Source organism: Balaenoptera physalus (genome assembly GCF_965194825.1).
Source record: "Balaenoptera physalus genome assembly, chromosome: 14".
NCBI classification, from domain to species: Eukaryota; Metazoa; Chordata; class Mammalia; order Artiodactyla; family Balaenopteridae; genus Balaenoptera; species Balaenoptera physalus.
In genome coordinates, this window is record NC_138893.1 from 40,445,062 (window position 1) to 40,458,765 (window position 13,704).

At 45.6% G+C, this 13,704-nt stretch overlaps 1 protein-coding gene across 1 annotated transcript in view; it reads left to right on the top strand.

Annotated features, from left to right (window-relative positions):
* Positions 1-13,704, top strand: part of LOC309642922 (guanylate cyclase 2G-like) — a 41,270-nt gene that overhangs the window by 13,758 nt on the left and 13,808 nt on the right. The window contains 6 exon segments of the mRNA XM_082424985.1: positions 3,273-3,395; positions 3,779-3,862; positions 4,444-4,599; positions 5,133-5,204; positions 11,197-11,485; positions 13,162-13,326. Of these exon segments, the coding sequence (XP_082281111.1) occupies positions 3,273-3,395; positions 3,779-3,862; positions 4,444-4,599; positions 5,133-5,204; positions 11,197-11,485; positions 13,162-13,326 (889 nt within the window).

Consider the following 13,704-nt stretch of genomic DNA (forward strand, 5'->3'; position numbering starts at 1 on the left):
CTCTCATGAATTATATTTCCAGAAGGCTAGGTTTGAAGAATCTTGGTGAGGTGGGAAAACTGGATGGGTCAGCAGATGTTTGAATGAAGAGACCAAGGCCTGCCTTTTGCAAATGACATGTGTATTTCAGTTGCCCCTGCTATACCTGAGGTAGAGACAAGTTGAATAAATCAAGTTGGCACTGACCTTTCATTGTCTTCTTTTTTTTTAACACCCATGGGGAATTTCTCCACGGTTCCCTTCCTGAAGACAGACGTGGCTGTGGATTTTCCAATGAGCTCTGTGAAACTGAGCCTGCTTTTGCAGATCAGTGTGGCCGCCTGGAGAAGGCAGCAGGAAAGGACTCTTTACAACAGGGCTTCTCAGCAGTGGCAACAGCATTGATGTTTAGGACGGGGTCATCTTTGTGTGTAAGGGGCTGTCCCGTGCCTTGTAGGAGGCCTAGCAGCACCCCTGGCCTCCACCCCACCCACTAGATGCCAGCAGCACCCTCTAGCTCTAACAGCCCCAAATGTCTCCAGACATTGCCAAGTATCCCCTGGGGAGGCAACGTCATGGCCTCCCCTGTTGAGAACCTCTGCCCTGGGGAAACCTGGCTCCTGAGACTTGAGTCTCAGGAATTCCATTTCTACGGAGGTGGAGTCTGGACAAGGGAGTGTTTCCTGGAGGTTAGGAGCCCAGGCCTGGAACGAGGTGGATCATAACTGAGGACAAGTGTAAGGAGAGCACATAGTAAATGTTGAATGAAAGGTGGTGATGGTCTTGGAAGTCCTCCTTTTTTTCTCTACAAGGGAAGTTTCTATATAAGGAGGAGGTGACTGCAGTTGCCGTGGGAACCAGAGAGGTGTGGGAAGACCACGCACTTGGGGCCCAATAGGATTCCTGGAAAAGACAGGTCTGAGTGGACGCTGTGTGCCCTAACTTGGACCCGTGCCTGGGCAGCTTTTGAGCCATCTGTTTGGCAGGGCCGGGATGGGGCCCTGACGTGCTCACTTCTGCTCTTAGGTGGGCCTGAGTAACGATATGCCCTCCAGGTGTGACTGCTGTGATTTTCACCGTAACCCTCCTGATTACCAACCTGGGAGCTGTCGTCATAGGTCTGATTTTAAGGATACAGAGGGGGAAACTGCAGAGGCAAAATAAAGATCTTTGGTAGCAAATCAATTATGATGACATCACCATGCTGTCCCAGAACAAGGTGAGGCCACGCCTGGCCCAGACATCCACCTTCCTGCTCACTGCTGGTGATTCATGGAAGGGACCTGATCTAGGAGCTTGCAAGGGCAGAGGCTGACTCATTTATAAAGTGAGCTCTTAATGGAGAGTCTTAGGCCCTGAGTTCTGGTTCTAGAGCTACCACTTTTTTGCTGGGAACATCATTTCCGAGCCTCAGTTCCTGAATACTTGAAAATGATCAGATGGCTTCTAAAGTTCCCTTCAGCTCTGTTCCCTGGTGGGTGGAAGAACCCATACATCCTGCTCAAATATTAAAGCTGTCTCCTGGGGAGCATTTAGTTATTTTCAAAACCACATTAACTCCTTTAAACTACTGATAACTAAGACAATATAATTCATTTGCTCAACACACACGTGTTGCCCATCTACTGCAGGTCAAGCAGAGTGCAAGGCACGCCACAAATGGATGCCTTCCGAGGGAAGTAAGCACTCTGGGAGGTGTCTACAAGCTGAGGCAGAAACCCCGCAGGTAGAGGGATTGAATGTCACAGCATCATGAAGGCTTCAGAGAAGAGGTGACATCTGGGGAGAGTGGGTTTGCTAGTGGTGACCAGGAGAGAAGTAACGCAGGGTATGCTGAGGGCTTCTCAGGGCTGCGAAGCTGGGCACGCATTTAATAAGCATGACATTATTTGATAAGTATATAACAGTTACATAATTCCAGAAAATATAGCCATGACTATCTTTTATGCATATCTTAAGCTTGAAGTTTTGAAGTCTCTTTTCTTTCTTTCCTTTTTTGTTTTGTTTTTGTTGTTGATGTAATCTTTGCAAGCATATATTGATTATTCTGGAGTACCTACTGCCTTCCCAGAAAGGTTAGTAAGAATTGTTCTTTAGAATAGAAAGATAGACCCAAGTTTCTATACTGTAATAAGAGCTCTTTGTTCCTGGGGGGAGGTGGAGGGAGGGGGTGAATTTTGTTTTCATCTCAAGTGATTAAAAACCCACAACTGAAATAAATTTTACATCAAAGATCAAGAATTTTAGAATTTCATATAGTACTTGTTCAGGAATACATGTTACTCATGATATTCAGAGAATAACAAGATATGCAGATTAACCAATGAATCAGAATTTATGTTTTTGAACAAATGTGTGAATCTTAAATATCTCAAAGCAAAAGAAAAGTGTTCTAGAATGTTGTTGCTTGTTAGAGAGCGCTCAAGTTAGACCAAGGCATACAGGTTTGTTCTAAAGACATTTAGGTTAATTATAAAAGTAAGGAAAGCATGATGGGTCAAAAGCAAACATTCATCTCATGTTATGTGTATTTTGTTCCTGTTATATTGGCTTTATTTTCAAAATTGTAGTTTATAGTATGTTTCCTTTTATTGGTATCCTTGCATATACTATTCATTGAATAAATGAATTGTGACTTTCAAGAAAAAAAGGTGACTTAGCAGGTACCAAGTCAAGGAGGCTTCAACATGCTATGACCAGGAGATTGGGGTTCATTTGTAAATTATTTTTCAAGTGTCCCTGGGGATTCTGGAGCTCACTGGTCTGGCCTTGGGTGAATGATAGAATGAGGTAGAGGTGGGGAGGAATCCTGAGCCTTCCTCTTCCTCTTCAACTACAGCAGCTCTGCTTTGAGCTCTTGTTTTCTACATTAGGGTTCCGAGTAAGACTCTTCTAGAAAAACAGGGGTCCTCTGTTTAAAATATATTTTCTAGGTGCTGGGGAGGCACTGGGGGTGTTACACAGAGAGTTCACCTCCTTAGATGCTCATTGAGGAAAATGACTGTGTCATCAGGTCACACATCTAGTTAAGGGCCAAAGCCAGCACTTGAATTTGGGCAGCCTGACCCCAGAGTCTTAACCACGACATTGTGATGTTGGCACAGACACAAGAGTGGTGTGGGTAGCAGTTCAGCACTCACACTTCGGGTTAGAGAAGTCAGGATTTGAGTCCTGACTCTCATTTACTAACTGCTATTAACCTTGGTGCTAATTTTCCTCATCTATAAGAGGCATAGTCTCATCAGTACTTGGTCGTCCTACTGAGAGCAGCTGAAACGTGTCCTGTTCCGCAGCCATCCCGGAGAGGCACACCTGTGTCGAGAGGGAACAACAGTAACTCATCTAGTGTGATGATTTCTGGGGACTTCAGCTCCTTTGTTGAGAACCAGCAGGGCGAAGAGCTCTTTTATGCCCCAGTAGGGCTTTACTGGGTAATTCTGAGGGCAGAGTGGCTGCATGCAGATGTTCAAATTCTGGCTGTACTACCTACAGATGTGTGACCTTGAACTAGTTCCCTAACCTCAGGGATCCCATCTGGAAATGGGCTAATCACATCCCACCCCCCCTTGCAGGGCTGTGCTGCCTGTTAAATTAGGTCTCCTGTGTTGAGCAGCTAGCTCGGCTCCTGGACACAGCACGGGGCCACCCGAGGGCTGATTTGGGCAGGGAGGAGCTCAACGATCCCTTCTGTAGGTGGATTTCTTGCCAGTCTTCCTGCCCCCCTTCCTAGCTCTTTCTGAGCGTAGCTTTTTCTCGATCAGCCTGGGTTAAGAACATTCCGCTTTGTCTCCGGTTCCAGGGAAACCATGTGGCCATCTGTGATGTTGGTGACCAAGTGCAAGCCTGGGTCAGGAAGCTGTCTGTGCTTCAGGAAATCCGGCTGGTGAGGCCCCCAGCCCTGGGAGGAGGCAAAGCCTTGCTGCCCTCTGCCTTGCCTCTGCCAGCTCCCTGTTCCCACCTGGGGTGCGGGTGGCCTTCACCCCAAAGGGCAATGGTGGGAAGCTGCTTCCCTTAACTTGGCCCATGACCCCCACCCCCCAAGAGCCCAGACTTTAGACCTCAGACCCTTATGCCTGACCCAGGCACCTGCATCCTGGGAGCTCTCCTAGCCTGTTCTTTGCCTTTAATTCTTCCTGGCCTTAATTCTGCCTCTTCATTCTTTGTGTCTGTATCTGTCTCCCTTGAAGCTGGTCCTTGCAGGGGAGTCAGGTTCATGGGGTCCACTTCAGTTAATCCCCGTTACTTTGGGGGATTTTAATCATTCCTCTGGTTTATTTGCTGGAGGCAGACTGTCTGGATTTACCTCCCAGCTCTGCCACTATTAAGTTGTATGATCTTTAACACATTTTATCTTTTGAGCATCAGTTTCCTCATCTGTAAAATGGGAGCAGTCAGAGTTCTTATCTCACAGGGTCTTTGTGAAAAATAGCTGAAAGTGTGTAAAGCACACAGCATTGTCCCTAGGGCAGAAGACACATTATAATCATAAGCTATTATTACCATTATTATTTTCAGATGTATGAATTAAGGCATGAAAACATTGTTCCCATCTTTGGTATCTGCACAGAATCACCCAACATCTGCATTGTCACCCAATATTGCAAAAGAGGAAGCCTTAAGGTAAGTAAAATAGTAAATCTTATCTCAGGTTTGATTAGCGGCAGCTAATAAAGAAGCTTATCAATGCTTTTGCCCCTTCGTCCAAGAACAGTTCCTCTCTGGTTTAATTTCAAGACCTGAATTATCTTGCTGGGCTGCCTGTAGGGAATTAAATTAGCAGCGCAGTTGCCAAGTGTCTGGTCTCTTTGTTCTGGGAAATTGTCTGAGCTTGGTTTCATCTCCTAAGATGTCATAGCTACGTCTGAATTGTGTTCCTGGGCCCATCTTTCCCGTGGTATGTGACCACAAGCGTTATGTCAGGAACAAGGAAGTAGCTGTAAAACTCAAGACTGCGTAACTTTCTCAATATTGAGTCAGGTTACGGTTTCTTCCAAGCAGAGTTCCGGTTACTAGATGTAGAGTTCTCTGCCTCAGGTTGTATCATTTCTGCTCAACAGCATCCAAAGCCTTAGAATCAAATCCACTGAACCCGCGAAGATCACTGTGCTTCTGGTTGAGTCACTGGTGATGTTTCAAGTAATTGTGATTTCTAGGATGTTTTGAGGAACTCAGGCAATGAAATTGATTGGATATTCAAGCTCTCATTTGCATATGACAGAGTCAACGTATCACATAAACCTGTGTAAAGACAAATGCTATTAGTGTTTCTTTTTTTTTTAGAGGGAAGGATTTATTTATTTGTTTGTTTGTTTATTTATTTATTTATTTATTTATTTATTTTTGGTTTGGCTGTGTTGGGTCTTCGTTTCGTGCGAGGGCTTTCTCTAGTTGCGGCGAGCGGGGGCCACTCTTCATCGCGGTGCGCGGGCCTCTCACTATCGCGGCCTCTCTTGTTGCGGGGCACAGGCTCCAGACGCGCAGGCTCAGTAGTTGTGGCTCACGGGCCTAGTTGCTCCGCGGCATGTGGGATCTTCCCAGACCAGGGCTCGAAACCGTGTCCCCTGCATTGGCGGGCAGATTCTCAACCTCTGCACCACCAGGGAAGCCCCTATTAGTGTTCTTGAGGGGACCAAGCTAATGACCTGGGAATGGGTCCTGGTGGGGAAGTCACTCACTCTGACACATGGCAGCAGGACAAGGCTGGTTGTCATCTGTCAATCAACAGTCCATCCATCAATCAACATTCCCATCCATCAACTGACAGACTCCTATGGGCAAGACCCTGCCTGGGTGCTGTGAGGGATACATGGGTGAAATGTAAACTCTGCCCTCCTAGGTTTTAGGGCCAGTGACGCCTTGAATGACTGTGGCAAGTTACTTCCCCGCTGATGGTAACGGCAGATGCGGTGAGCTTAGAGAGAGCAGCTGGAGTTTAGCCCAGGCTGAGGAGAGCATCCTCCGAATGCTGGTCCACACTGACATGGCCCACCCGGCTCATTTCCCATGTGTGAAATAGGGATAATAATAGAGCTACCTTACATTTTGTTGTGAGAATAAAGTAAATTAATATACACAAAGGGCTAGAAAGTATCTGAGCCAAAATAAGTACCAAATATATTTTAGCTATTGTTGTTGTTATTATTATTATTACTCAGCCTCCACGTAGGTTTAATGGATGAGGTTGGCCTGATTAACATCGAAGGAGTTTTCTTCCTCAAGAATTTGATTGCTCTTTGTGTGTAAGGAGCTGAGTCTTAATGGCCCTGTTAAGCTTTGACTTCCTAGGCCTTAGTGGGAAGCCAGTGTATTGTTACCAGGAGAGGTAAACAAACAGAAACCTCTCTGTGACTGGTTTCCGTGGGCCACCGCTCATTATTTCAGTAAAACTTTATTGAGCGTCTGTTAACGGTTTGTCGTACTCTGGGCACTTTCATATGAAGACAAGGACTTGTTTCCATCTTTGAATGGCTTAAAATTAAGCTAGAGAAAAATAAATTAAAAAGTCATGAAGTGTACGTACCAAATTATTTAAGTGGCAGTGGAATGGTTATAAAATAGGAGGATCTGATTGGCATCCTCTCCTCCTCTGAGCTCCTTTCTCTTTCCCCTCACCCACTTTCCCTCCCTTCCCACCAAGCCCAAGGAAGTGCTCTAGTCTCTGGTGATCTGTCTCCCACCCAATCAAAACAGTTGGCATCATTTATATTGGATGTAAAGAGAAAGCTATTAAGTTCTCACCATGGTGTGAATGACTAGTAGATTTAGCCTTTTCAGTGGAGGCATTTGGCTTTCAAGAAGAATTGACTCCATATATATGTGTTAGCAAATACTGTATGCTAACTCATATATATGGAATCTTAAAAAAAAAAAAAAAGAATTGATTCTGAAGAACCTAGGGGCAGGACAGGAATAAAGACGCAGACATAGAGAATGGACTTGAGGACACAGGGAGTGGGAAAGGTAAGCTGGGACGAAGTGAGAGAGTGGCATGGACATATATACACTACCAAATGTAAAACAGATAGCTAGTGGGAAGCAGCTGCATAGCACAGGGAGATCAGCTCGGTGCTCTGTGACCACCTAGAGGGGTGGGATAGGGAGGGTGGGAGATGCAAGAGGGAGGAGATATGGGGATATATGTATATGTATAGCTGATTCACTTTGTTATACAGCAGAAACTAACACACCATTGTAAAGCAATTATACTCCAATAAAGAAAAAAAAAAAAAGAATTGACTCGAAGGATTCTCTGGAGAAATGCTGGGGTGGGTGTGAATGACACTTTGAAAGGGAAAATCTCCCTGGTGGTCATCAGCTATTCTAGGTCACTGAATCTATCCTCCACTCCACGCCAGGACAGAGGACAGCTTGACACCTTGCTTTGGTAGGCTCGCTGTCTCCTGAAATGGAGTGTACACATTCTGGGATCCTGTAAGGAAGTTGCAATGCCAACCTTCCCTGAAAGGGGACTAAGAGTAAGAGAAGAGTCCCTACAGCATTTTGGAGCTCTGGCATGGGTGACTTTGAAGCGAACCCGGGCACTGGGCCAAGCTCTGTGGGTCAGATTGCGCTTCTGGCCATCACATACCAATCACAAGAACAATTCCTGTCCCGATATCTATTTGATCAGAACCTCCTCTATACGAGGTAGCAGGGAGATTCTGAGATGCCACAGACTTTTCAAAATAGCAGATGTATGTTGATTCAGCACCTAATTGGGTCAAACCCGATTCTAGGCATGGTGGGCACAGAGGAATAAGTCTTACTGTCCTGTCCCCAAGGAGTTGAACCCAGTGGGGCCAGCTTGGGAAGGAGCTTTGGAGAGTATAATACTCGTCTTGTGTTAGGGAGGGGCTTTTGTTTCTAAGTGAGAGAAGTCTTGATAGATTAAGAGGATGAAGGACAGTTTGGCATGCAAGTTGTATTGGGGATTTAAACCCTGGCTCTGCCATGTACTGACCAGGTGACCTTAACTACTCTGACCCCTAGTGTCCCTGTATATAAAATAAAGATAATAATAGTACCTGCCTCATAGGGTTGTTGTGAGGACTAAGGTATGTAAATTGCTTAGCACCATGTCTACGCCATAACAGGTATCTAGTAAATGTTAATTGTTAGTGTTAGCAGGAGTAGAGTATTACTATTATCCCAGATAACCCAATTTCTAGTACTAAAACCCACACACTTTCTTATTTATTCCCCCAACAATCTTACGGGATAAGCCTGCACTGTCCAAATATGGTACCACCAGCCACATGTGACTACTGAACACTGACCCTGTGGCTAGTCCAAATTGAGATGTGCTATAAGTATAAAATCCATGACAGCTTTTGAAGATTAAAAAAGAAAGGAATGTAAAATATCTCACTAATACTTTCGTGTTGATTACATGTTGAAATAAGATTTTTAATACATTGGGTTATATAAAATATATTATTAAAAGTAATTTCACCTGTTGAACTAAAAATTAAACATTACACATGTGCTTACATTGTACTTCTATTGGACAGTGCTCTTGATAATTAGCAATTAACTCCGTTGTTAATTTATCCTTAACTCCAATATTAATAGTATGAATTCTTACTCCCTTTTCAAAAGGGGGAAAAAAAGAGGCTTAGTGAGGTGAAGTAACCAGCCCACCTGGTAAGAGGCTGATTGGGACTTGCAGCCAGTCTGTCTCCCAAAGCTGAATTCTTTCCTCCCTGGAAGTACCAGAGAGCACAGATATGGGATCCAGAGGTAGGAGCCCTGTGGACCAGCCTCAACTTTCCAGCAGGAAAATAAATGTAGCTTCAGACACGTAGGTAATAGAACTGCCAAAAGTGTAGGAAACCTGACACGTCAATGGTGAGCCTCTCATGGTTCTATTTGTTCTCAGACAACAGAATACATAAAGTCAGACATTTCCATCAAGATAGAAAAATATAATAGAGCAAAACAAAGAGATGTGTGCCATCTCTTGGAGAGGACTCTATTCCTAGGATTCCAAGCATCCCGAAACATGTTATTTTTGTCCTAATGGAAGGAGCTCCGCTAATATACCTGGATGTCAGGGGTGGTCAGCAGCGACCAGAATGTAGAATGTCTCATGCCGGGGGTGGGCCTGGCACTAGCAAGGGCAGGGACAGTCGTGTGTGTCAGGGAGAGTCCTGTGGAATGGAAAGGTCTCCGTGAGGTCAGAGAGAACTCTGGCTTGGACACAGGTCTCCCCAGATTTCAAGACCAGACCTCTCAGCCTGTTGGAACCTCGCTGGAAACATTCCAGAGGGAGCCCCACCCAGGCCCTTCCTGTCTGGTTAAGTGAGTTGTGTTTCCAAAATGTGATTCAGCTTTGTCATCTCAAAAAACAAATAAGCAGATTGATAAAGGAACACGGCCTCCTGATTTTGTAGGGGCTGAGGTGGGTGTGGTGCACCCACTGTCCTGAATGTTTCCTTATTGCTTTCTGTATTAGCCTGTATTTCTAATGCAATATTAGCTCAGGGTTCTTGCTAAAGCTGACAGTGATTCAGCCTGTCGTCACTGCTGGAGGAAGAGGTGAGTCCCAGAGCTGGTGCCCAGGAGGCCCAAGGACCCAGTCCCTGGGTGCAATAGTCCATTCAGGGGCCCTCCTCACATTCCTCCTTGTTGGGCACCGAGGGCCGGTGACTTCTCGTAAGCACACTGTGTGACTCAAGCTGGACTTGTGATTCATTTAACCTGGCAATGGTGCCAGAAGAATAGGTATGCTTTTACCTACCCTCTTCCTCCTCCACCTTTCTCTTACAGCCACCCAGGGCACCAGAAAGAGTAAAACTAGTGGTTTAGAAGTGGCTGGGCTTCAAAGGCGACTGGACCTGGGTTTGTCTCCCAGCTCTGTCCGCACTCCCTGGGAGCAGTTTAAAACGCTGAGTTCCTTCATTGTGAGAGATCCCCACCCCCCTGCCCTCATCTCCTTGCTAAATAAGAATCATCGCTGCCTTGAGGACGGAGCTCCCTCAGCCAGCCTTCAGATTAAGCCCTCTTCCTCCATTCTGATCACTCACCTCTGCACGCAGGCTTGTTTTGTGTGAGAGGTAATCTGCAGCTAGTATAGGTTCTTATATCTGGGCCCTAGCATTGATATAGTCTTTTTAAGCTCCCCAGGTGATTTTAATGTGCAGCCAAGGCTGGGAACAAATTGACAAGGACAGGTCTTCTCAGACTAATACGCACACGCATCTCCTGGGGATCGGGTTAAAATGCACGGTCTGATCCAGTAGGTCTGGGCAGCGCCTGAGATTCTGCATTTCTGCCAAGCTCCCAGGTGATTCTGCTGGTCCCTGGGACGTCTTTCAAGTAGCAGGCGTCTAAGGCAGACCCATTTCACGGATGGTGAAATCGAGGCCCCCAGGTGATTTGTTTGAAGAGACTGGTAAGGTCTAGACTTGAACATGTCTTCTGACTCTAGAGTTTGTTCTGTCCTCTTTATAAATAATAGTGCTTCATGACTGCATACAAATAATTGACATAACCTCTTAAGAACACAGTGAATGACATGAGAATTTTTCAATGTTCCTCATTTCATTGCCTCTCCCTGTGAAGTGCTCAAACAGGACCCTTAAGTGCATGTAATAAATATAATATTCTATTATTATAGAACCATTATATGTAGACAGTAATAGAATATAATCCACAATATGTAGGTAATAAAATAATATTTTTAATTGCATAGTGTTGTTTCTAGATTGTTGGTATCCTTTATTATATTCATACAAATTTTTCATTATAATTTGTAGCAGTCTTTACTTTGTGTCAGGCACCACGTCTGGTGGTTCGCATGTATTATTACATTTAATCTCCACAGCCACCCTGAGAGGGATTATCGTCATCTCCATTTTGACAAGAAGCGTGAGGCTTACAGGGAAAAGTAACTTGCCCTCTACTGTGTGGTAGAGCTGGGATTTGAACCCAGGAGTCTGACCACGAGGCTACATTTATTTTAAGCTGGCCTTGCCTTTGTGGCTCCACGTGGAGGGGCCAGAAATAGTTTTCTCCTTTTTGGGTGTTCCTGCCCAGGGTGACCCCCTGGGCGAGGGGCTGTGTTAGTGGCTCTTGAACAAATGAACGTGAAGATGGGCATGTCTCCCGCCATGGGTCTGTCTGTCTGTTTCTGTCCATCTGCCTCTGTGTCTCTGTTTCCTCCAGCAGCGTCTGCTGGCACCTGCTCTGATTCATTTGCTCATTTCCACTCTTCAGGGCTTGCTGTTCCTCCACAGGAGCCCACTGGGATCCCTTGGCAACCTGAAGCCTTCCAACTGCCTGGTGGACAGACGGATGCAGGTGACGCTGTCAGGATTTGGGCTGTGGGAACTCAGATATGGCCGGACGTACAGAACATATAACGAGAGAACGACGGACCGCTCGGGTAACCGGTGGCAGATCTTGCACCCACTAGCTGTCAGGAGAGGGGTAAAGGGCACCTTATCCCACCTCTGCTTTCCGATGCTCACGTGCATGGGTACCTGCAGGTGGGCCTTCCTCTGGGGCTGATGGTATGTGGTTATTCTGGTCACCCAAGGAGATGAGAAAAAAATAATCCCCACAAGTGGCATGAGTCCATGGTGGGATGTCTGAGTTAGGAGCCTAGCTCTCACCCTGGCTTAGCTGGGTGACCTGAAGTGAGTCACTGCCCTTCTCTTCAGTCCTCTGTGTCTCCTCGCGTCTTCATCCTGTGTTCTCAGCGGAGAAGGCACGACCTGCCAGGCACCTTACAGATGATGAGCTCAGTAGTTCTCCAACCTCTCCGCGCTCCGGTATCACTTGAGAAGCTTTAAAAAAATATGCAAGGGGCTGGGTCCCACCCCATGCCAACTGAATCAGAATTTATGAAGAAGGGGTCTGGGCATCTGTATTTTATTTATGTATTTGTTTGTTTGTTTGCTTATTTATTTGGCAGCACTGGGTCTTAGTTGCAGCATGCGGACTCTCAGTTGAGGCATGCAAGCTCTTAGTTGCGGCGTGCATGTGGGATCTAGTTCCCTGACCAGGGATCGAACCCGGGCCCCCTGCATTGGGAGCGTGGAGTCTTAGCCACCGGACCACCAGGGAAGTCCTCGTATTGTTTTCTCTTTGTTGTTTACTTGTTTGTTTGTTTTTTTATACTGCAGATTCTTATTAGTCATTAATTTAATACACATCAGTGTATACATGTCAATCCCAATCGCCCGATTCAGCACATCACTATCCCCACCCCACCGCAGTTTTCCCCCCTTGGTCTCGTATTGTTTTCTAAAAGCCTCTCAAGTGATTCTGATGGGCATCTCAAGATCAGACCCACCGCCCGGAGTCCAACCCTCCTTCACATGTGCGTGAATTGAGACTCTACGACTCTTCGACTCTTCCTACTTGTCCAAGTTACTGAACACTCCTGAGTCTCACCTTGCACTGTCCTGGGCCCGGCTGAGCCCAGTGGCCTCCACCTTGACTGCCTGTCTCTGAAGCAGCACACTCCCAGCAGCTTTGCTGTGTGCACATGGGAGGTTTCTATAATATGGGGGCAGGACGGTATCTTGCAGAGAAAGGCAAAAGGGGGAAATTTTGAAAACCTGCTAACAGCCACTTCTATCTCCCCATCCCCCAATATATTTTCTTTTCATGATTATAACCTATAATGATATAAACCTATAAACCTCACTGCCAAAGAAATGTAGGTTTATAAAATATCCAGAATACATACATCTGTAGAGACAGAATGCAGATTAGTGGTTGGCAGGAGATGGGTGGTGGGGGAAATGGGGATAAACTGCTTAATGGGCTCAAGGTTTTACTTTGGGGTGTTAGAAATGTTTTGGAACTAGGTAGAGGTGGTGGTTGTACAACATTGCCAGTGTACTAAAGGCCACTGGATTGTTCGCTTTCAAGTGGTTAGTTTTATGTTCTATGAATTGTTAAATTATTTTTTACTGTAGGCAATACAGAAAGGGAAAAGGAAAAGGAAAGCCACCTGTAATTGCACAGTTGTGAGTTAACTGCTGCTAACATGTTAGTGCAGAATCATTTTGATTATTTCCTCCGTATTCACACACACGGACCCCCAAGTGTGTGAATATGGAGAAAGTCTAGAACCATCAGGGCTGACTTCTCAGGGGCTGGAGGCTTTCACTGCTCCTGTGCTTCCCTGAGAAAAAAGGAGCGGCTTTTCCAGTTCCGCCTGGCAGCTCTGACGTTTGACATCCTCGGCTTTGCAGAGCTCTGCTGGACGGCTCCCAGAGGTGCCCCCGTCGGGTACCCTGAAGGGAGACGTTTACAGCTTTGCCATCCTGATGAGGGAGATGATCCACCACCAGGACCACGAACATTTTGATGATCAAAACCTGGCACCAGAGGATAAAGCTGGGAGAGACTCCTTGGCCGGCTTTGGTCATTCGGGCTAGCTTTTAAGTGCTTGTTTTTGTTGTTTTGTTAAATGTTTATTAATTTAGAATCTATTCCATTCTTATTTTTTATTTTTAACATTCGTATATATTTTTTAAAGAATTAGAAGACATATTGCAGTTTGGTTACCAAAAAAAAAAATCAAGAAACTCAGAACTATATAATTTATTCAATAAGAGCAGCCAGAGCAATTCTGTTAGAAAATGAGTCAGATTGTGTCACTTCTCTACTCAAAATCCTCCCTTGACTTCCCATTTGGGGAGTGAAAACTAAGTCCTTACAATAGCCTGGAAGATCACTGGAGGCCTCTGATGGAGCCTCTATGACTTA